Below are 25,330 nucleotides of genomic sequence, written 5' to 3'. Positions count from 1 at the left end.
AATTTATGGTTTGAATATTCTACTTGGGGAATGACATATTCTGAACACATTGCACTGCAAGACACAGCGAGGCATGCTTTGATTTTCAGCCAGTGGTTATGTTGCATATTGTCCAAATGTATCTGGAATAGCTACTTTAGATTTTAAAAAAGGTTGTTGAAACAGACACAATGTTATGGAAAAATCTAGACACCACTGGTAAAAAAATTCTGATACTGTGAAAATGCAAGTAAAAAGGAAAAAACTTTGTTCTCGACATTTATAATTAAGTCTTATTATTAAATACCATACTACCTTTATTTGTAAAGAACTTTCACACAACCACAGCTGAAACAAAGTCTTGTATATGAGTAGTAAATTAAACAATAATTTTACTATTTTCATTCCTTTTAGAACAGAAAAGAGGGCAATGCCAAAGTTTGGACACATTTATAGACTTGAGGTTACAATTCTTTACTTGTGAAGAGCTTTGAGTTGCAATCACCATTATGAAGGTTATTTAGATTTAAATACTTGACTCAATACTTGGAAAATGGGACTCCTCAAACCTCATCACAACAATCTGCAGTTAAAAGCTCCTTGAAGCAGCTGCTTAGCGCACTGAGAATGAAAATAATTGATGCCCACAAGGCAGAAAAAGGCTATGAGCTGATAGTAAAGTGGCCTGATTTGTAAATAATGTTAGTCTATTAGACTTAGAGTAAAATAAGACAAGTTTTTTTTTAAAGTACATGTTTGTAATTATGCTAACAAATTAATAAGAAACCTTTTTGGAACGTAAGGTCACTCATTCAGGCTTAATGTGTTAAGGAACTTCATGACACGGACGGTAAGCTATACACAATCTATTTAATGCAGTAAAGCAAATCACAAGTTCATCGTAATATACAGTTTTCTGTTAAACTGACCAAACATAACCTGGTTCACACTTACATCAATTTCAACAACATACTATAATTAAATAATTAACTGGAAGGAGGGGCTCTAAAACACAAAGGAAAAATGTTTAGTTTGAAGTTTTCATCTCATGTGAGGATTTAATTGCATATATTCATCATCACCTTTGTATTAAAAAGACTGGACACGGGTTAGTACTTCATGAGCTAAGCAAACATTACAAACACTCACAGGTACACATATGCAAGATTTAATTTATAGGGCTGTATATGACATCTGGTGTTGATTGCATTACACTTGACACGCAGAGCAGTTGCAACAAAGTAGATCAGAAAGGTGGGGCCTGTTCTGCTGCTCAAGGAGCTAACAGTGACCAGTTAACCTATGACCAACAGAGTCATCTTTTCCCTTCCAATATTCTTAACAAACATATTACATTTTTACATTACAATACAGTTTCACTATTCCCTTTTTTGGTGAAAGATCCCCTGCATGGCTAAGCATGGCAACGCTCTCCTATGGAGCAGACTAGGGAAGATGGAGAAAGGAATATATTTAAAATATTTTCAGATAATTGTTTATCTAATGTTCAAATTTGTATCTTCTTGCATTTAGAATGCATTTGTGCTCATCTGATCTCCTCACCTCTTACAGTAAATTCACCATGGGATAGGACTGTTTTGTTTCTGTTAGGGATTGTAATTAATTAATACTAACCAACCAAAACTTGCAGTTCATATTCTGTAAGCACAAAGTATTGTATTAGCATATGTGTATCTAATATGTGAATCTATTACTTGACAGTAAATAATAGCCAACTAAAGCAGTGGGTGAAAACATTCATAAATAAAGAAAGATTAAATTCCAGAAAGAAAACAACAAAGGCAATCTGAACTTTTAATGAAAACGTTGACGATGATGGCAGTTTGTTTTAATAAACACAGGAGAACAGAGACAGCACAACCTCTGACCCATTGCTAGAACATGATCACATTTACAACATCTAATTTTGTGAAATTGTTATGAAAATGATGAAATCAGGATTTTATCAGAGTGGAAGTCTATAAAGGCTTTACGTGACTGCAAGCTAACATGTAGTCTTCATTATATTAGTTATTCACGTTTCCATGAAACTAAATTTGATGGACAGATTAGAATTAACAGACTAACTGATGTTGTAACAACATGACTAAAGTTACAGTACTGGAAAAAGAGCATAACTTATGTTTTTATTTAATTAACATAATTGATTTTATTATTATTTTGTGAGACCCAGTGTGTATCCCATCATGGGGCCCATCTAAATATTTCTCAACCTGCCCCTGCTGTGAGCAGAAAAAGACAAAACACTGTTGTTGACCAGTGATCTCCCCCAAGTTATTAAAGTCAACTCACCAAACGGTGAAAAGAAGTTCTCAACAGGTCTGACACAATCACTCGTTTTACCTCCTTTTTTAAATAACCTCACATACCTGCTGTTATTTTCCTGTCGTTTGTGTTCCTGACTCAAACTGATGGAACCACTCCCAGAAATAAAAAAAATAAAAAAAAAGCAGCAGCACACTAAAATCTTTAATCACAGTTCTAATCGGAGCTCTGAAAGACACAAATCCTTCATATCTGGTACGTCACAGCAGAAAATAAACCACAAAGAGTTAATTAAAAATACTGTTTTAATTACTCATAACCAAAAATCATGAGAAATGTTATGAAGCAGCACCAACTTATGTGCTGGGGCTCAACCCCAGACAGTCCCGTCCCAATTTAACCCCTGCAAATATCCTTTTTGTAGAGCATGCCACTTGCTGGAAAACAAGAGATGTTGATGACTCATCTGGCAGCTGAATGAGTATACTAGTTTTGCATCCAACAAAATGCTTTTTGTTAAATTTCAACAGTGATGTGGAATAATGAAATAACCTAATGAGGCATCACGGGGACTTTAACCCTCACACCATACTTGTTCTTTTCTGGACACTTAATAACAGGAAGCTTTGAAAAATTAAGCTTGCTGCTTTTTTTTCCCCTCATCTTTTTTTTATGGAATAAAGTTCTTTGAGTATCTTTCAGACTCATATAATTTTATTTGTCTAATAATTCAGCGGAAGAATCTTCCCTCAATCTCTTTCCCTCAATAGTATGAAAGCTGTCCATTGTGTCTAAATTACTTTTTTTTTATTAAATATAAAAAAAAATTAGTATAATTGAAATCATGTTTTCAGTTTGTGCTGCCACGTCTTACATGGAGACATGTGGCCAAATATATAGACACACAAAAACCTCTGAAATGATCCAAAATCTCTTCTAAAATAAACAGCCCACAGATCTGTCAGCTAATGGGTTGTAGGAGTCAGCCAAAGATCGATTTCATTAACATTTTGGCATAGATCAAGTAAAGTTATGAAGTAGCATTATAGCACACAAATGATATAAAGTGAGGGGTTCCAATCCATCCAAATGCTATTAGGAAATCAGTGTCCAAGAACTCCAGAAAAAAGAATGAACTTAATCAGTGTATGGATCTATTTATGCTTCACTTGCTTTAACATGCAGACTGAGCTCTATGATGCTACTTAAACATCAAAATATAAATCATAAAATGTGTTTTTATCCCATCACTTGAGTTCTTTATGTCCCACGCTAAGAATATTTTAAATGCTTATGTGACTCTAAACGCTGGTTACAATAAAAGGACTGACTGACTCCATAAGAGCAACCCAGTGATGAGCAAATGGTTATCAGCGTTCTTTTGACTCTAATTTCCTCTTCTTCATCTGACCATGTGGAGCTTCCACTGACGTCCCACTCCCGCACCTGACTGAAGTCATAAGTGATTGCAACATGTTCTCCATATTTAAATGGAAAAAACATATATAAATAATATCTAGTGTCAGCTACTAAACAAAAGTGCAGCAACAGCTGTGTACAGTAAACTATGCCCAATGTAACATAAACATAAAACAGATTACCTCCGATCTATTATGTAAAGAAGAAAAATTACCTCCCACGCATCCTGCCTGTTATCTTCTTTAACAACAGTATGTTCTGAATTCAGTTGCAAGGTCACCTCGTAACACTCTTGAATATCTGTGAAAAAGCAAAACAAAACAATAAATGTGCTGCTTTTCATTTGTTAGGTAATAAACAGAATGTGAACACTTTAAATTTCTCATACCCATTTCTTGCTAATGACTTCTAAAGCTCACATCGTTGGTTGTGTAAAATACTCCACCGATCAATCACCAGTACATAGGGAGATGGGAGTGGTCTTTTAACATGTTTTCACATTTGTGCAAGTTCATTTCATTTTGCTGAACTGTGTTACTCAGACACGGACTATCATCAAGTCAGTGCTGAACAACCAAACCAGTGTAACTGAAAACATGTCTTTACTTTTACTTCATCATAGATCAATCAAAGAGTGGGTCACCATCAGTCTTGAAGCTGCATTTTAGGATGAGGATCCTACACTTGAATGGATGCGACCACTGCTGTGTGTTTTAGAAACGGAAGCTGGCTTTAGAGAAACTATAATTCTTTAACCAAAGTTAACAGGATTCATACTCTGAGGTAAACTTTTACCTAATCTTTCCTGACAATTATTCCAGTTTCAGTCTTGACCACAGTAGGTAACTTATGGTCCAATGCTGCCATTCTAAAGCACACAAAGCTCTTCTATAACATGACATATATCTCTGAAAACTAGAGGAGGAAACCAGATTTTCAAAAAAGATGAAAGAGAAGGGTTCTGCCCTCACATTTGGTTCAGAAAAGTACTGTTGGTGCAGAGGTGATTGAACATGCAGTGGTTATGTACCACAAAAACAATGCAGGTGAATATATAAGTATAGATAAGTCATATCCCCTTTTCAACAACATGGAATAGATTTCCAGTCACTTCATTTTAAACTTATTAAATGCATCTGACTTAAAAAAAAAGGTCTTTATCTTAGATACATGGTTCAAAAATGGAGACCAAAAGCTGCATGTTATGCAAATTATCCTATTCGACAGGGTGGAGATAGAGGATGGTCACTTGATGATCTATAATCATACTATTAAAATCTGGTGAAAATGCAGAACTGTTGCTAAATGCCAATATGTTTTAGTGATCAGTAAAGGTTTGTTAAAAGCTGGGGCAACCTATTCAGAGACATCATGCCACTATCATTTTGTTTTTGTTGTACTTTGTAATTTTTTAATCTGACAAAAAACAGAATTTACAAAAAAGTTTTTGTTATTAATAAACTTTAATAAAACATCATTAAAGGTCAATGACAAAAAAATGACTCAATCATTAAAAAAAAAACACTGTTTCTATTGGTTTCTAATCACTTTACTACTTGGGACTGCTTGGGATTATAAGTCTTTTCTATGCCCATTACCACTAGATGTAAGTAATTCTTACATGCTGTACCAAAAAAGCATCAATTAAATACTTTTTCACAGAGATCAAAAATCCTGAATTGAACTTTTGTTTACCAGCCTTATGAACTGCAATAGGTATATCATGGCAATAGTTTCAAGACTGAGACACAGAATTGCATTAATAGGTTCATAATAAAACTCAGTGACAGCAGGTCCCAAGACTATATTCTTAAAAAACTAGACTAGAGAATTAATAAACTCAGATATCATCAGTTCTGCTTTCAACACTGGGAAAATAAGGGAAATATACCATATATTAATCATATGTAGAAAGGGTAACTATTTTCCTTTTTTTTTTTATTTAAGACACCTATCAACAGTCAAATTCTTAATCTTAAAAATTATTCCTAATCCAGAAGAATGCACTCTGTTGTTGGAGGATGTGCACTGGGAAAAAGCAGCTTTCCCTCTCACATTCACACATGGTTTCATCATTGCAGAGCACAGGTATGCAGATACTCCACTCTCAGCTATATTCAACGTCCAAAAGCTCTAGAAGCACAAAGGGGGTTCTTGCATGTAATGTGGGAATACCTTTAGCAAAACTGCATAACAAACTAGCAGAATTGTAATACATCTCCCAATGCCTCCTCAATGTTATCTGAACTGCAGAAGAATCACGTTAACTGTCATTCAGTAATTCACGGGGATAGTTTTAGATTAATACTACGCTTAAGTTTCCCCTTAACGGTGAAAGTAAAAAAGATATCAACTACTATCAGTACACACTGAAACATGCCTTATTAAACAAACTTTTTAAGTCTCTTCCTAAATCATTTAATTTATGTTTCCACAATTGATTAACTCTGCCTCTGTCCTCTTCTCTTATCCTCTTGGCTCGCGTTCTCTGGTTACCTATTGAGTGGCAGCAATTTGATGAGAATGCACAGTGACAATTTTGCTGATATAAAACACAGGCCTTGTGACTGCAGTGTTGACATAAGGAGGTTGCTGAAGAGTTCATCAACGTTCCCACAGTTCATTGTCAGGTCAACATAGGCCACAAAACACATTTCAAGAGGATATCTAGTCTTTATTTTAATGAAAACTATGTGTATCTGATCTTTGAAATGAACGCCCATGGAAAGTTTAGCCTTCTCATAGACAGAGATAAGAGTTAGTGTGTCCCAACAAGACACTGTGAGAACAAAAGTGTAAGAATGGAGCATGTGACTCATCAGTGTGTTTGAATGTGGAGGAGTGAAGCTGTGTGTGGGCAGAGCAATTTGGTGACCAGCTGACTAAAGAGCAGCCTCTCTTAGACAAACTCTTATATACATGCAGACACACAGACAAACACAGACACAGTCTGGGTCTCTGCTTTTAACTCTTGCATGGATATTTAACACACACACACTAAACTAGCAGAATGGGAACTATGCTTGGCAGTGATGACAATGACGATGCTTTTTCTTGTTGGATTCAGTCTTTCTATTTTTCTTTTTAATTTGCTTTTGAGGGCAGAAGCTGAAGTGCCAGTGCCAGGAGAACTGTCTAGTTAGGATTACATTGGGTGTATTTAAAAAGTGCTGACATTTTGGCCTGACTTCCAAAGGTTTGGGGATGGCATCTTGATCATGAACTATCCCATACATCCTCTTCATGGGTGAGTGTGTTCATTCTCAGACCAATAACACCAGAGTGCAGGGCAGAACAGGAGGAGGTTTTCCTGTCAGTGGTCATCAGGCTACTTAATGGACATTAATAACCATAAAATACCCCTTTACATCATAATGGCATCATTGTCACAGCATCACACTGGTACTCTAACACAGTGAGTACTGTCTTGACCGCTTTGTTGGACATCAATCCATTACTGCACTTTGTACATCTCTTACTTGTGCTCTTTGTTCATCTCACACTCAATTTATTCTTTGTATGCATTATTGTTTTTATAAGTCATCTTTTGTTTTTGTCATTGTTTTAAAATTTGCATAGTTCTAAACTATAAACTTAAAAGCCAAACCAAATTGCATAGTTATTATATTGCTATTTAATAACTTTGTCAAATAAAATCATGAAACCTTGCAGGTCCCTGACTTTTCTTAAAACTACATGAATTTTCATTAAAACTAGTTTTAATATTTAGTATGTAAAAAACAGAGGAAATCATTTCTACCTATTTCAGCAACAGGTGTTCATTTTGACTGCACAAAATTTGGGGCTGTTCTACTTTTAGTTTCCCGACGTTCTGAATCAGATCATGTAGAAGTATTCCGTAAAGGATGGTCTGCAGATAATCGAATCGATGCTGTATTTTATAACATACTGGAACTTGTAGGAATAAACATCCCCGTCACCTTCAAGAAGTGCACTGAAACCCAAACAATTCATGGTTTGTCATGATGGATGTGTGGTCACAGCTGTAGATGTAGCTTTGCTAGTCACCCTACCGGGAGTCATGAAGGATGTAATCTCTACGGCTACGTTTTAACGGTAACTGGGCAGAAATGAGCCTCCTGGAAGAGGCTAAAACTGGTGAACTGTCAGTATGTAGAGGCCGTATCTTCACTCTCAGGCTCGGAGTCTGGTCCAAACATAAATGGCTGAATACCGTAAGCTGCTGCTCAGTCAGGTTCGCTTGCCATCACTAAGCTGTTGATGTTTTGGTGTCTGACGAATTGTGCGTGCACTGTGCCAGCTACCCTTCCGACTCTGGCCTCCCTGCAGCCAATCAGTGCACACCTCATTAACAATATTTAAATTCAAAAGCTTGCATGAACTCTCACGAGACAAAGTTATGGTATAAGCAAAGGGTCAGAACAAGCTCTATGTTTGATTTTTTTTTGTGTAATAAGTTTTCAAAAAAATATTTAAAGACACTGAGAAGTCAATGGATACATGAAAAGACCAGGTGATGACATCTTTAAATGTACTGCTCAACCATTTGGTAGAGCACATTTTGAGGACTGTGGACTGTTTTGGGCTGCAATTTAAAATGTAATCTTAGTTTTCCAACATATTATATCATCTAACATATTATTTAAAGAAAATATGTGACTTGCTGCAACAAAAAACATCCTATAAGGGTCAAATATTAAAAAAAAAAAAAATGTGCTCGACCAAACGGTTGAGTTGTCACTTTATGGTAAACTTTGGCATGGAGTGACAACTGTTTGGTAACGGTTTGGTGAAATTATGTTAATTTCAATAAAAATGATCTATTTTCTATGGAGCAAAAACACTTCTGTTTATGCCTTGTTGTTGGTATGTTACAATTATAGATTTATTACACTGAAATTGTTTAATATGTATGATTTTTGCATTTATCTAACAAACATGCTGACGCTTATATATAATGGTGTATCTTTTTTTTTCCTCTTCTTATTCTGTGTTTTACAAATAAAAGATGGATGCTAAATCATTTAATGGTTCAAGGCCACAGAATTTCCTGGCCCTTGTACCAGAAGATCCTCAAGACTCTGAGGCTGATCTGAGTGATGATGATGACATAATAGGGGCTCCTGATTATCTGCCTAAACAAGCAGAGGTGGTTGGGGATCTTTCCACTGAATCTATGGATGAGGAAGAGATGCCCTCCATAAGCACATCTGCTAAGAGGAAGAAAAAAGGTAAAAAATACCCTAAAACTAGGAAGAGTTGGATGACACGCCTAGGTCACCCTCAGGCTCAAAGAAGAAGAAAATGTCGGAAAAGAAAGAAAAAGATGCCAGAAGAATCTGGAAGCATGTAGATATTGAGGAATTCCAGGTTCCTAATTCAAGTTTTGCACCCCCTGATGCTGTCAAGACACCCTTCCAGTATTTCAAAATGCTCTTCACTGATGAGATGATTCAACATATTGCTCATCAAACCAATCTGTACTTTGCCCAGGAGTTGGGGGATCCAATTGAGACTAACACTGATGAGATTGAAAACTTCCTGGTTATGCTACTTTTGATGGGTGTTTTCGACTTCCCGGCCATGGGGGACTACTAGCACCCTGGATCACGTTTCAACTTAATTGCTGATATCATGCCAAAGAGGAGATTCACGCTGTTATAATGCTACATTCACTTCAATGATAATCAGCAGTGTGATGGCAGCCCTGACTGATTTTACAAAATCTGGGCCCTTTTTGAGATGCTTCGTAAGCAATGTCTCCTCATCCCATCCACTTACAAGCACAGTGTGGATGAAGTCATGGTGTCATATAAAGGCACGAGGGCTGGCACTCTCTGCCAATACATTGCCAATAAACCCGACAAATGGGGCTTCAAGGTGTTCTGCCGTGGCAGTTCATCTGGCATCATCCATGATCTACTCCTCTATCAAAGGCCATCAACATTTTTCAAAGTTGATCTAAGCGAAGCAGAGAGGGAGCTACCGCTAGGGAGCAAAGGGGTGACAACATTATGCAAAAGCATACCAGAGCCACAACTTTCGGTTGTCTTCTGTGACAACTACCTCACTAGTTTAGACCTGATCCTGAGCCTGCACGCAAATCTGGGCATCCGGTGCATCGGCAAAGTCCGATCAAACTGCATGGGTGGAGCTCACCTGATAGAAGACAAACAGCTAATGGCGAGGGGACGTGGAGTGCTTGATTACAAATCTGCTGAGGGGGTACTAGCAGTCAAATGGTATGACAACAAATGTGTCACCCTCCTGAGCAATGCCTGTGGGATCATGCCTCTTACAAGTGTCCAACGGAGGAGCAAAGAAGAGAAAGCAAAGATTGCGGTCCCATGCCCATCAGTCATTCCTGCCTACAATCAGCATATAGGTGGCATTGCTCTTTCTGACATGCTGGTTCACCTGTACAAGACCCCAGGCAAGTCTCAACTATGGTACTTTCCCCTGTTAGGATATGCCCTTGACCTATGCATCTCCAATTCCTGGCTGGTCAACAAGAGAGACTAGGGCTGCAACGATTAGTCGAAGTTGTCGACAATAGTCGACAATAAAAATAGCTGACAACGAATTTAGCCGTCAACTATTGTCGGCAAAAAAAAAAGAAAGAAAAAAACTACAGAGTGAGACATCGTCTTCTAATCCTATCTCTGCTGAGAGTTGCACAATGCACATGCGCAAAGAGGGGAAAAACATAAAGAGTGAGACGTCGTCTTCTTTTTTTATCTCTGCTGAGAGTTGCACATGCGCAGTAAAGTCCGCCAGAGGAAAAACATGGTGGCGGACCAGAGAGGAAAACCGCGATGGAGAACGTTAAAAGTCTGGGATAACTTCACGTTAAACTTACAAAATAAATTAAATACATGTGAGATTTGTAAAGCAGACCTTGTGTACCACGGAAGTACGTCTGCAATGCTCGAATATTTAAAAAGGAGGCACGTCGGACTTACTTAACAACCTCATGCAAGATTTCAAGGCTGAAAGTGAAATAAGATCCATATATAATAATCATGAGATACATAATCAGATTGGTCGACTAGTCGTTTTAATAGTCGGTGACTAATCGACCATCAGAATAGTCATTAGTTGCAGCCTTAAGAGAGACTGTGGCCTACTGAAGGAAAACCTAATTTCAAAACGTTTCGCCTTACTGTGGCACACAGTTTGAAACAAGTTAACAAGTAGGCAAGTTAACAAGTAGGCACCCAGAGTTGGCCGGCAATCCTCTACCACTTCACCACAGAAGAAGCGCCTCCCCCCCAAGACCTCCATGACCACAACTGGATGTGCACTACGACAACTATGGTCATTGGCCACTAACACTGACAACCAGGGGCGGTGCAGCCTCTGCCCAAAGGGTCTGTCAAGATGGAAATGTGGGAAGTGCAATGTTTTTCTGTGCTTGATAGAAGAGAGTGAATGCTTTGCATCATATCATAAGAAATAAAGTGGCCAAGGTTCCCTCGGATCCTTATTTTGCTTGTGTATTTTGTTTTGAGAGATTTGCTTAATTTTTTAATTTGCTCAGTGCAAAAACAAAAATAAAGTTCTTTTGAGATTTTTTACAGCACAACTGAGACACTGAACATGTACCCATGGGTCCTTTAGGTGATTTTGAGAGGGGAAATACATAAAGGACCCGTGTGTTTTTGACAATGCAATTGTCATTGTCAAATGTTGGAATTTTAGACAAAAAAATGGTAAGGTTTTGTTCAAATAAAAATTTGCTTAAAATCTTATTTGCTTAATAATTTTACATCTTCTACTTTTCTATGATCTTTTAATACCTACTTACTTTGCATGTATTAAAATATCATATAATGACTATTATACATTTATAATAATGTTTAAGGTACCTTTGCCATCAAGCTACATCTCAACCATTTGGTAGAGACCTATATTTAAAAAGCAGGGGGGTCTATCAAACATGTTTATTTCTATTTTTATTATCAGTGCCCCGATAACATAAAAAGTACAAAAAAAATTTTTTTTTACATAGTTTTCTTGGAGGGAACATCCAGAACAGCACGGCAAGATGAAATGAACTGCAGGGTTAATTCCTCAGTATCCGAGGATATCAAGTTTGCAAAGGGCATTTATCATTGAAAAACCGTTGAAAACTGAGCAGCAGGAGAAGAGCTCAGGGTTCGGTAGCACCGAGCACGGATGCACAGTTTTACAGAATTAGCAAGAACATTGGTCATATGGTCAGAGAATACAACATCAATAATTCCTACATTGAAAACAGATAAACCATATGATAAAGCCAGGTCTAATGTTTGACCACATTCATGCATAGGTACCTTGACAGACTGAAAAGTTTAAGAGTTCATTAAGTCTAAAAAGTCTTTTACCAGAGGCTTCCCAGGACCGCAAATGTGTATACTGAAATCCCCAACAATTCAAATTTAGTCCTATTTTGGCATAAATTCAGCCAGAAAATCTGTGAAGTCACTTAAGAAATCCTTATTGTACTTAGAAGGACAATAAACCACTGTGCAGAGCAGTGGTGGAGAGTGGCCCAACTGAAAAAGTCTAAGTTCAAAGCTTGAGAACTCAATCGGGAGGGATATCTGCTTACAGCCAAAGTTAGATTTAAAAACGACTGCTAAACTTCCTCCACGACCTGAGAGTCTCAGGGAATAAAAGTAGGTGCTGTCACCAGGTAACAGTTCAGAAAAGGCTCAGGACTCACTGGGAGAAATCCATGTCTTCATCACGCAAAGTAAATCCAATCCCTGTGTGGAGAAAAAATCCTTAAGAAGGAACATCTTTTTTATTACCGATCTGGCATTGATCAACCCCATCTTGATAGATGGCGGCTTGTGAGCAGTAGAAGCAGGTAGAAGCCGCTCCAACATCCACAGGTTCAGCGAGTTTGCTCCTCGCCGGCATAGTTGAGGACAACAGAGGCTCATAGATGTACTTCCCTGATTAGCACTGACAGCAGGTACCAGCCATGAGTCAGCAGGATCCAATGAGCGCCATGAGATGAAGAAATTAGAAATAAATCCACTATTTGCCAAAAAAAAAAAAAAAAAAACTCATATTTTACCTATGGGATCTGTTTTTGAAAAACATAACATTTCTTACCATTTTTATGCTGATGATACTCAGATTTATCTCCCACTCAGAAAACAAAAGGTCCTTTCTCCTTTGACCCTGTGAGCCTGCCTACAAGATATTAAAAACTGGATGGTACAGAATTTTTTAAATTAAATGAAGATAAAACAGAGGCACTGCTCACTGGTTTTTCTGACCACTCCTCTAATGATATTGGCTTCATTGCCCAGTATCTGAAAATGTTCTGTCAAAAACCTTGGAGTAGTTTTTGACAATAATTTAAGTTTTGACTCACAAGTTAAGTCTGTTGCCAAAAATGGCTTTTTTTACTCTGAAATCTCTCGCCAAGATCAAGTAATTTCTTACATGAATACATGATTTCATTTTTTCACACTTAGATCATTGCAACTCTATTTTTAAAAGGTATAAACAAGTCCTGCCTTAACTGCCTCCAGTTGGTCCAAAATTTGGCTGCTCATCTTTAAACAGGCACAAGTAAATTTGAGCACATCACCACAATCCTTGCTTCTTTACACTGCCTCCCCATCGAGTTTAGGATTGATTTTAAGATTTTATTGTTTGTTTTTAAATTACTTCATGGTTTAGCCCCCTCTTACTTAGCAGATCTTTTTTGCCATTACACTCCACATAGATCTTTAAGGTCCTCTGGCCAAAGACTCTTGGTGGTCCCCAGGTATATGTTGAGCCACCAGAGAGGTTGTTCCTTTGCGGTTGCTGCCCTCAAACTCTGGAATGACCTCCCCCCTAAAATTAGGGCTGCTCCTAACCTGGACATCTTTAAAGTTTGCTAAAGATGCACTTTTACTCTTTAGCCTTTCCTGATGTGCAATAGTTAACTTTGTTTTACGTTGATGTTTTTATATCCATTTGTGTTTCCCTTTTCATAGGTTGTGTGTGGTTTTGAGTGATCTGTTGTGCAATGCGCTGGCCAACAGTTCCTGTTTTTAAATGCCCTTAATAAATAAAGTTGCCTTTCCTTGCCTATTATTTTTCATTTTTGTAGGTGCCAGTGTGATCTGTGTGTGAGCATGACAACAGAGGAGGCGAGCATTTGCTGTGTGGAGCAGGACAAGGTGAAGCAGAAAATTCCAAACTGAGCTGTATCACTGGTCATGACAACTTCCCCATGGTGTGTCTGAATAAACCAGCTCAACCTGCAATAATACGCAAAGGAACAGCAGTAACTGTTCATTGCTAAAACTAATAAAAAACGTAGAAACTGTCTGCTACAAAGGCACTGGGCTTCCTGTCAACAAAACTAGCATGTGTACTTGCAATGACGTCACTTCCGCCTTCTTCCTCATTCAATGAGCAGTGTCACAGTCCGGTTAAATTTTCCTGAATGGGGGTGGTTTCGTAGTTATAAATATTTTATGCAAGCACGCTTGTAACTATTATGTGGATCATCGGTAATGACTTTTTGGGTTACAAAACATGGCAAAAAATGTCAAAATCACGAGCACTTTAAGGACCTCCTTTCTGTGTACAATGTACTAATGTTGCAACATCATTTGAGGTTTCTCTTAATTTCACTTACAATACTGTGCAAAAATTTGATGGCTTTTTAGAAAGTAAATAAGTAATTTCCTGTGTAAAGAAGAACAAGGACTTTTGCCACAGTTAATATGGCCCACACAGAGCCCAGATCAGCATCAAATATGCTGTAGCAGTTGACAGAGCCTCGACCTGCAGAGAAGCTAGAGTAATTTCTCCATGATACCAGATGTAAAGGTACAATAACAGCTCCATGATATCTTCAAATCTGTGAACTGTATTCCTGCTAAAGCTGTTGCTCTTAAGAGTTGTTTAAAAAAGAAAAAAGCTTTTTTTTTTTTTTTTTTTTTACTTTGTTTCAAGATAAACATATACTGAAGACACTAATCTATTAGTCACACCAGCAACACTACAAAGCTGCAGGGACTGAAAAGTAGTTGGTTCCACTGCTTTTGCTTTTGGATGGATTGAGCACAGTTTTGTTCATTACCAGTGAAAGTGAACAAAGCATAATTCATGAAAGCTCCTGCAATTTATTTTCAGTGCATACCATTTGCACAGTGTTGTATATCAAGCCATTTGTCCAGCTTTTGTGTTGAAAAAATTGCATCTGCTAAGTTCTGCAGTGTTTGCTCCTCAGATGCATCTTGGACACCTGGCTTTCAGCAACCATTGTAATTACTTTGGTGATCTGTTTCTGGCAGAGGTAACGACACAGACAAAAGGTACTAAATCACATCTTTAAGTGACCTTCCAAAAAATGTTCAGAAATGTTCCAACACTCACAGACCACAACTCTTGGCCATAAGACAAAATACACAAATTCAAGCCAGAAATCTCTGTCACACAACTTATTCCACATCTCTTTTATGTTGGGACTATTTTGCACAAGCCTGAGTTGAGCTCTGAACCTTTTTATTTTATCACAACCATGAGGGTTTCAGCAGGATTGCTATGTTAGAGAACCTCTTCTCTTTGTCATGTATCTATTCAATTGGACTGAAGTCATCTAAGCATTTCCTGCCTGTATGAATTATAAATCATACAAATATTTAAAAAAAAGTGCCCCTGGATCTTTACATGATGATGAGCTACCCACACTAGGACAACACACTGATAGAAAACTAGGTCACAATTTCAAGGCAGGCAAACAATTCACCCCCTTGTCACTGCCTCAATAAAACACTCCCCAGGCATTTAGGGTCCTCTGTAAATTAACGTGTGTCTGTTCCAGCTCCCTGCCAGCAGCCCCCATCCCATGCTCCCCACTGAATGGTTGTATGTTAGAACAAAAGGATGCATGCACAGTTACGGTAACCTTTGTTCGTGACTGTGCAAGCATGAAGACATCCAATCAGTTGGCCAAAACCAAACCTTCCCACACTGCATCCAACACCTCTGTACTTCCCACAATCTGTCAAAGTTGCAGATATCTCTTCAGATCTCTATACTTCCCCATAATGTTAACGGATCACTGTCTTCAGCTTGGGAAAAAACAGCTTTTTTATCATCTTTATCATCATGGTCATTCTGTTATCTCTCATCTAAATACAATAATTTTCAGCACAGGAAACTCTTCAGTTTAACCCTCCCTTGTGTCGTGAAAAGCACAGCACAAAAAGGTCCAACCAGAATCGGTTCACATGGCTCTGAGCGTGTGAAGGCAAACACAACAGGAGCAGAGAAGAGGATGACTAATGTTTATACTGCACTGTGTTCCTATAAGAGCTGGGAACCGGCCACTCCTCCACTCTGCCCTCCCTGATGGAAACCACATGTTGAATAAGGGGCAAAGTCTCTTCAGCCCTCCACCTGAGTCACGTTGACCACAGGCCTTTTCTTCTTTCACTATTCTCACACAGAATGTGTATAATCCACAGAGCTGGGAGAGTTGTGGAAGAGGTTTGGCAAGGCAGCCAAGAGCAATTTATTTTCCTGTCTGCCTCTGGCTGGACCTGATTGAAGATTCTTTGTGAGGAATGTTTGGAATCCTGATTTGGAAAGCTAATCCTCTCTGAGTCTCCCTCATTTCTATAAATATAATATCTTGTGTCCATAGTCTCCAAATCAAAATTGCTCACATCATATGTCTCATAAAAATCCTCTTTCATAACAATTTCACATTATACACAGTATTTGTTCGTTCATTTATTCATTCATTATAAAGCTTATTCTATCGCCTATCCCAGCAATTAGCTGGCAAGAAGCAGGGTACACCCTGGACAGGTCACCAGTCCATCGCAGGACCAACACAGAGAGACAAACAACAACTTACACTCACTCCTAGGGAGAATTTATAGTGACCAATTAACCTAACATGCATGTCTTTGGAAGTGGGAGGAAGCCGGAGTACCCGGAGAGAACCCACGCTCACAGGGGGAGAACATGTAGACTCCACACAGATAGGCCACTATTCGAACCCCTCCCCAGCCAAGGTTTGAAACAGTGACATTCTCGCTGTGAAGCCACGGTGCTAACCATGTCAATTAGTCGTGAGGTCACCATGATGTCATCAATAATGAATGATGAATGAATGATGATAATAAAACGAAATATACTTGATCTCCAAATGGAAATTGTAAAACGTGTCCTTTATTGTGCAGCAGGTAGCTGAGACGTCGGGGTTGAACATGGGCTGCGTTCATGGGTAGGCCGCTATGCCAGATTAACTAAACACCCTGCTCAGAGAAACTTTCAGCTACAGTAAAACCAATATTTTTACTCATCTTTCCATTTGGTCTTTTTGCCCCTGAAGCGCAATATTTCTTTGACAATTTAGTGATCGTACTGCTCTGATCTGTTCCCTACACCATCGGTGAAAACTCAGACAGACACAGCTGTTAAACTTTCCTGCTTCCGCCTCCAAACTGAGCTTGGGAAGTGGAGGCGAGGTGATTACTCCTGGGCTGAAGCTGAGGCTAGCAAGCTGATTTTTAGCATATCTATTGTGTTTACCTTGTTCACTTTCTCTGGCAATGAATGAAACTGTGCTCAATCCATCCAACAGTTGTTAAGATTTAGCAAAAGCAGTGGAACCAGTTACTTTTCTGTCCCTGTAGCTTTGTATTGCTGCTGGTATGACTAAGTGATTAGTGTCTTAAGAAACATTGGCAATATGATGGCTTACATGTGCATGTCCATTGCTAAAAAGGGGTATATTTATGATGTGGTGGCACCGTGTTTCAACTTGAATGCACATATTTAAAGCTCTGAATAAATTCATCTGCCCCTGTCAACGCAATAGCTACAGTATGTCCCAAACCAAAGCTCCTAGTTTTAAATCAACAGATAGTTTGAGAGCTGAATACAAAAGGTGCAGGCTGATGGCCATGTCACATTTTTAGCATCTGCAATCTGTAAATCCATTCCTGGCAGATGGCTGCCATTCCTGAGTCTGGTTTTGCTAGAGATTTCTGGCTGTTTATAAGGAGTTTTCTTTTTCACTGTGGTCTACTGGCCTAGTGGTTCCCAACCTGGGGACTGGGAACCCCCAAGGGGGTCCTCCAAAGAGCAATGGCCTACAAAAGTGAAAATTGGTAGCCTATAGCATTTCCACTTGTCCGATAAAGAACTCCACATTTAGTGCACAGCATGGGAAACATTAGCCTACTGATTAAATAGAGCAATTACACAACTTTGAGGTTTAGTCTACATTACTTGTTAAAAAATGATCAGCTCCTTTCTCCTCTGTATATCCCCCAGTGTGGAGGCTTTGCTGAGCAAGGATCTCTGGGTACCGCTCCTCTACTGTGCCGGGGAATCAAAAGACTCCATTAGCCAGAGCATGGTGTGCAGGACTGCACAAGACAGAATTATGTTGCAGAATTTCTCAGAAGAATACAGCAGCATTCCCCCGCTGGTCGAAAACAAACCCACCTGCCATTCAGCAACCCAAAGCAGCACTTTATTGTAACACGTGTGCATGTGTGGGCACTGTTGAACCTGCACTCTTGCTCTGTGGCAAAGTTTGCCAACGGGATGATGAGATGCTCCAAGAGTGCATATAAGTATGAGTTTGTTTACAAACTAGATGTCTGTTTGTACTTATCATTGTTATTTCAAATTGTAGTGTATAATGATTTACGGGCCTGCTCATTAAATTTGAGATATTATAATTGTCATGTGTGGTCTTAGGGCGTTTATCATATTTGTTATTTTACCAATACATTTTTTGAGTGTTTCGGTGAGCACTCCAATCGGTATCGGTAAGCTATTTTATTTTTATGTTATTCGTTTTGGGAATCCATTTAAATGTGCTGCTCTGCGAATGGGTTAATTCTGAGTACTGAATATGTGGCTGCTCATGCTTAGATGACGGTTTGAGGTTTGTTTAATAGTTATTTTCTGGGTCTGCTGTGCTGCACCGCAAATCCACACTAAGTCAAACTTGCAAACACGATCTCAGACCTGTCATGAAATTTGATTGTATCCTACGCCAACGTCAAATGAAATAAATTCAGAGCCTTGCGTGGAAATGGTTGTGTGCACAGATTTCTGTCATACTTTCATTTGATAACTGAGGGTCATTGTCCCTATTTTAAGAAAAAAAAGGAAGGCTATATGTTGTTCTTTATTGAAAGACAGGACTCAGCCAGAATACATTATTTACGGTGAGAATCTCACTTTTGAAACCAAGCATGGTTTCAGCACAGGGTGGGGCAGGGGGTCCATGGCTTTTTAGTACTTGCATTAAGGGGGTCCTCAAAGAAAATAGGTTTGGAACCACTGGCCCATGAATGCTCAAAACAAGGTATTTCATCAAAATAATGTTTTTTTTCTTTTGCAAAGATTCATTGCTTTCCTTCACTGGTTAACTTTTTTATGAAGTGGCTTTACGTGAGCAAGATTACAATGAACTTATTATAATCAGTTGGATTTACTTGTATTAAAAATGCCTGAAACGACTTTTGTAGTGAATTGATATACAAATGAAAATAAATTAAACTAAAATTCCTCAAAGACAAAGTTGAAGAGTCACAAAAATGTTAAGAGAAAACTGACTGAATGAAACCTGATTTTTAAAGAAATAAATGTTTCACTCAAATGCACAACTGGCACCTCGCAATCAGTGCAGGAGACGTAACATTGTGTAATTAACATCATGCCCAGCAGGTAAAATGAATGACTTGATGATGGTGTTTCTGTCTGACTTCTGTTATTCACCTCCTACTGCCTATCTAATGTGATGAAGATGATCACCTCCTACAGGCAAATATCAGAAGCCATTTCTCATCTTTACCTGTTGATGAGGACAATCGGAACTATTTATTAAAAAGGTCACATTATTTGTGTACTCATCAATGTGAGACTTCACATCTCAGCTGCATTAAAAAAAAAACATTTTAAATTGGATTTTAAGACACATCTAGTCTTAAATTATGAACTTTGAATAACACCATGAGGCAAACCAATCCATACAACTGTCACTTCTAACAAGGAGCAAAAAGAGTAATAGATCTTATTTTTTTGTCTGAAACAGGCATCAACCTTGCATAAGAAACAACGCTTCAAACTCCACCTGTATGCACAGCTAGTAAAAAACGACCCTGCTCTTTCTTTTCACTGCTATCTGAGTCATGGCAGCCCTTCCCCCTAAGATCCCCAGCAAAGAGGCAGCAGTGGGTCAGCTGAAGCAATAGCAGACCCAAGGGCGAGCATCATTATAACATGTCTGTGGTAATTAGAAGGACCACTGAACCATTAGTTAAAATGAAACAATGTGTTTTATCTGCACTACAAGTAAGAAAGGTTCACACTGATCCCCTGAGCTGTTTTATAAAACACCAGACTTGTCATGGAGGTGTAGGTGGTTACATCTACTATAATAACAGCGGCCTTTCAGAAGAGAAGCTACGCATACTTCACGATTTGTATTATCAGCAGAAGTGTGGATTACTCACTTGTAAATCGAGTTTTCTGAGCAATAATCTGCATCATGTTGACATAAGTTCATGAAGCATATGGTACAAAATAGGCTATTTTGTTAGAGCCTGGGGAATGATAGTACTTAAACAGTCTGGGTTTATAAAAGCTCAGTCTATATATAGGCTGTGTTGAGTGTGGCTTTAATGGGATTTCATTACAATCTGAGTATGCTACAGAGAGGGAATACAGCAACTCTTTGTGAGAAGTACTGAAAGCCCTCTTTCATAAGACTTAATTGGGAAACATTTAGACTTGGTTAACGTCCCATACAAATTAATACAACCTGATCCCATCTATATCCTGTGTCTGCCTTCAGCAAGTCACACAACACAAATCAAGATGACTACGCTACAGAAAATACATTCTGCAACATAATGCAGCAAACCAAACAGGTCAAGTTGCAAACCATAATTTAAAAAGTCCATGTTAAGAAATGTCTGCCGTAATTTCAGTCAAAAGGCAGAGTTTTGTAAGACTCTCTGCTGCACAACAAGTAGTTTTGCACTGGGGTTATTTATTTATTATATTTTTTATTTTTCTTACCAAGAAGAGCTTGGAACAGCTGGCTCCCTAAGATGGAAGACACTTTGCCCACATTGGTCTTCAAGGCCTGCTCTTCCGGGCTGGTCAGGTTGGCCTGGTATTGTCTGAGCAGCCCCACCGCCCTCTCTGTGTCTGCCTCACAAAATAAATGCATGCTTAGAAAAGTTGAAATATGAGATCTTTGCATGTTTACAAGGCATTTATGTTGTATTTTGATAAACAGGCAAGCAGTATATCCTATCAGCATTGCTCCTCAAGTCCAAATAATCGGGGGAGCAAAAACATGTAAATAAATTAGTATCAGTTAGTCTATGTTTTTTTTTTTTTTTTGTCCATCAAACATTAAGACATCCAATTGTAAAAAATCAAAAAAACACATTTGAGGAGCAAGAACAAGATAATTTCTTCCTAAACTGGGCAATTTATCAATTTACACAACTGCTGCAGACTTTTATTCTGTGCATCTACTCACTTATTTGGTTATGCCAGCTCTAAAATCTATAAAATAACAAATAAGTACTAATTTAATGCAGGACCCATTAAAGTTAAAATGGTATTTGCCAAAATATGGTACAGCAGGTATGTTTTTTGGTCATGGAAAAGGATAAATTGCATATTTTTCCTCACAAAAAGCAGCACTGCTGTGTGTTGCTGAACCCGGTGGGTGGTGAGGAACACAGTAGAGAGAGGATGCACATCACAAAGATAAATCTACTACTTCACAGTGTCCTGCCTGAGACTTAACTATATAATCAAGAAAATCTCAGTAGTAATCAACTGCAAGCCGGAAGTGGAAATTTCAGTTAACTTTTTCATTCCCCGAGGGCAAAAAGAAAAAAATAAATCTCCAGGGATTACAGCTGAGGTTAGTGAGGCAGCGGAAAGACAGAGCAATATCTTTGATGGAGTGAAGCGGTGGCATTAACCTAAAAACCTTACCCGAGAATCATGACGGAGATGAAGACATTACAGTACTTACCATATTTATGCACCATGTTGTGCGCAACTCGAAAAGTCATCTAAATAACAATTTCTATCTTTTGGGAGAAAATAAATCCAGTTGCCTTCGAGTCTGTCAGAAATGGCGCTGGAGTTGAAACAACTGTGATCCACACTGGGGTTAATATGTCAGAAGGCGAGGCTGTTTACTTCACTTTAACTTTCTAGAAGTTTGGGGCCAAAACGGCCAGTGAGCTTGACATGTTTCTCCTCCCCTCACACACATGCCTCGCCTTCGTGGTGAAGACCCGCTGGCCCTGCCGTTTGGCACTGTAACCAGTAATTAAACATTTAACCAAACACCACTGTACGGTAACATATATCGGTTGCACGGTATCATCGTAGTTATTATCCTGTTACTGAAGTTACTGTATGTTATGGATAATTTTACACTTGTAAGCGTTAGGTCAGCTAGTTTGCATTTTTTTGGAGTGTGCGCCATCTTGTGGCACGCTCAAGTGGTGCTTAAAAAATCAGTTTAAAGGAGGACTTCACCGACTTTTATGAATCAGGTTAGGGAGCTCTTTGAGTGAAAGCGTTAACTGGTAAGCTAGCTCGAGTGATTCAAATGTAGTTGGGACTGCTGATTACAAGTTTAAAAATGCAAATAAAAATATGCGGATAGTTTAAATTAGTTTGCTTACCGGAGCTATTTAGCCGCCTCCTCATCCCTGTTAGAGGCTAGCGGCTCGAGGCTACATAAGCCGCTACCATGGCAGCTCCTAGCATAACACACCCAAATCTCAACACAACTGTAGCGGAACGAGTTGCATTGTGGGTAATGTAGGCATAGAGGCTGAAGTAGTGCTGACACCTATCCGGAGTTTAAACGTTTCAAACGTTTGTTTATTATTTATTTACACTTCATTGCTGATATATTTTCTTTCTCAGGGAAAAATATTTTAGGATAGGCTCATTATTTCAAACTATTACAGGCAATTATCCTTATGCAAAGAATGAGTACAACAAGATGAAAAAAAAATACAGTTTTTAGAATATATAGAATAACAGACAACTTTATACAATCACGTATAAGATCAAATAAGAGAAAAGTCATAAAACTAAAAAGCCATTTTGCCTGAAATATATTTAGTATACAATATTCAAGATTATTATAAGTACTGACACACTAGACACTAACCTATTGTTGTTACCTGTGAAAGTATCAACTTTATAAGGCCATCACAGACTTATTTAGTTGACATGATGGAATAATTAAACTTCTATGTTTGACATATACATTACTACATGCTGTACAGGTCAATTTTAAAACACCAAACTAAAGAAGCAGAATGTAAATATAAAACATATAAAAATAAATTAACCAGTATTATAAGAGAATGCAGGAAGGAATGCTATCATAGAATACAGAATAATAATAAACATAAAATTAAAGAATACGGGGTATATTAAATAGTATTATTAAAAACGGTCCAGATAAGAAAAGTTACCCTCAGAATTTTATAGAAAATAATAGTAGAAAGGACAACCTTGTGGATGTTGTAAATGGTTTTAAAAAATTTAATGTTGGGCCAAATCTGGCCATGAAAATTCCAGAGGCACTTCTATCTTAAGATCAGAATAATTCTTTTTTTTTTTTTCTTCTTTCTCTCTTTCTTTTTTTTAAGAGGAATCCTAAATCAGTGTTCCTTTCAGCCATGGAAAAAGTAGAAATACTCAATATTGCAAATGAATGTAAAAGCAAAACATCTACTCATTGAAATGGCATTGCTATGAAAATGCTGGCTTCACCTTATTTGACTTACATGCAGAAGTCTGGGGTAATACACATAAATGTTAATCATTATCTGTACTGCAAAAAATTAGTCATATAAATTATCCATAATTGTTACAGATATCTTACAAATCCAATTTTCTTGACATCTAAAATAAACAATTTACAGATGTGGTTCATTTTTTCACATTGCACAAATCATGTATAAGGCAAGACTATATATATATATATATATATATATATATATTAACAAATAATAATAATATTTGGATTATCTTCTCTTTGTGGGGTATTAATGCGGTCACCTGCTTACCCTGACGGCAAAACTAATAATTATCACATAAAACAATTTTAATATTTGTACACTGTTAAATTAATTTTCTGCATGCCTCCAATTTTAGCATTATCATAAGTAAAATCGCTGAATTCGCGCTGTTCCTGATCAAATACATGGCAGCAGGAACGAGATAGCAGCGGCGAGCCTCTAATCAGAATGCGCGATCCCGTACTCTAGGTTGTATGGCGCGTGCACGTTTTTGTTTCTCTGCATGTCGCCAATATAAAGTTTACAGAAAGAATTACTACACACCATGACTTTTTACAGTCTGTGTAATGCTGTTAATGTAAGTCTGTGACAATTATTCACGCTGACCGGACAATAAACGATGTAGAAAAGTAATAAAGTGAGGAACAGAACTGTGCCACACTTGGAGAGACCGCACGTGATCCGGTGCTTGCTGCTGCCGTGCTAAAGTGTTGACTAAAATCAGTAGCTGCTCTTCTTCGTCTGACTGCCCAGATGGAGGATTAAATATTTAAACTGAAATGAAAAGTCTGAAAACATACACACAGGTGGAATAAGATAGATCAAAAGAGACTAAACTCTCGGGTTGTCCATTATCTCTTGGAGGCTGAGAGACTTTTAAATCTACAAGAAAATAATGAGGACTTTGATGGAGCAGTATAGACATATGGACTTCATATACAAATGAAGGTAAAGTCAAGTATTTGAAAACAAAAATTGACCTTTAATTATTCTACTTTTTCTTGTTATCCTCTTGATGAGCAACCTGTATTAAAATTGATTAAATCACCAGAATTTCACATTTTAAAAATAACTAAGAATTTAACTAAGGATCAAAACTGAATTTGTGTTCACATCTTTATACTTTGTTCTTCAGTATGAATGAATTTGTGAATTTGATTGTTGTTCATCACTTTGTGGCTGCAACCTGGTGAAATTTCTAGATGAATTTCCCCCTAGGGCAACAATCTTGATCTAGATTGTTTAGAAAACATAAAGGGAACAAATTTGCTTATTCATTTACTCTCTTGCAGCTATAAAAGAGAGATTCTGACTAGGCCAGATATGTTCATGTGTGTTTGTGTTGATGTGTGAGTGAGCGAGAGGAATGCCGATATGAAACTTTTCCAGTGGTCAATATGCTGCTAGTTGGAAAAATATTCAGTTCTCACCATTTAAATCAGTCAGTGCTTCACAAGCCATGAACCTCACCACAGATCACTGTTCTTCATATATGCTGTAGTATCTGCTGTCAACTAAAACTTGATAATGCATACTTGCTTTTGCTAAACTAGCAGTGGAGATCCAGGAGTTACTCTTCTCGCTCACATAGTAATACAATGGCACAGAACTTGGAGTGCTCTGGCATACATGAAGCAGGGATATCATGGTTAGTTTTAACAGACAAATCTACTGGTTTCCTTGTCATTACAAGCGAACAGAAACCACACATTCCTCCTAGTTGTAGAGGGAGATTTTGATTTAGTCAAGGATGGTCTGTGTTTGCCATTTATGACAGTGCAAACAAAATTTACCAAGGTGCAGAATGAAATAGAGTGGAAGCAAAA

General features: G+C 38.0%; 1 protein-coding gene across 8 annotated transcripts in view; it reads right to left on the bottom strand.

Moving 5' to 3' along the window:
• The window catches only part of dlg3 (discs, large homolog 3 (Drosophila)), a 102,031-nt gene extending 79,568 nt beyond the window's left edge, over positions 1 to 22,463 (bottom strand). Inside the window, exons 1-3 of one of the 8 annotated variants that reach the window (XM_041990579.1) lie at positions 22,368 to 22,463; positions 20,725 to 20,856; positions 3,899 to 3,984 (exon numbers count right to left, since the gene is read on the bottom strand). In XM_041990579.1, coding sequence (XP_041846513.1) covers positions 3,899 to 3,984; positions 20,725 to 20,856; positions 22,368 to 22,392 — 243 coding nt within the window. In that variant the 5' untranslated portion in view covers positions 22,393 to 22,463. Of the gene's footprint in view, positions 1 to 3,898; positions 3,985 to 20,724; positions 20,857 to 21,703; positions 21,922 to 22,367 lie in introns of those variants that run through there. The other 7 variants (XM_041990582.1, XM_041990577.1, XM_041990581.1 and 4 more) reach the window with 7 other exon arrangements.
• Positions 22,464 to 25,330: the final 2,867 nt, after the last annotated feature.

This window comes from Melanotaenia boesemani, chromosome 7 (assembly GCF_017639745.1).
Source record: "Melanotaenia boesemani isolate fMelBoe1 chromosome 7, fMelBoe1.pri, whole genome shotgun sequence".
In the NCBI taxonomy this organism is placed as follows: Eukaryota; Metazoa; Chordata; class Actinopteri; order Atheriniformes; family Melanotaeniidae; genus Melanotaenia; species Melanotaenia boesemani.
Note: the sequence above shows the minus strand (reverse complement) of the source record. Positions and strands in the feature narration are given on the sequence as shown.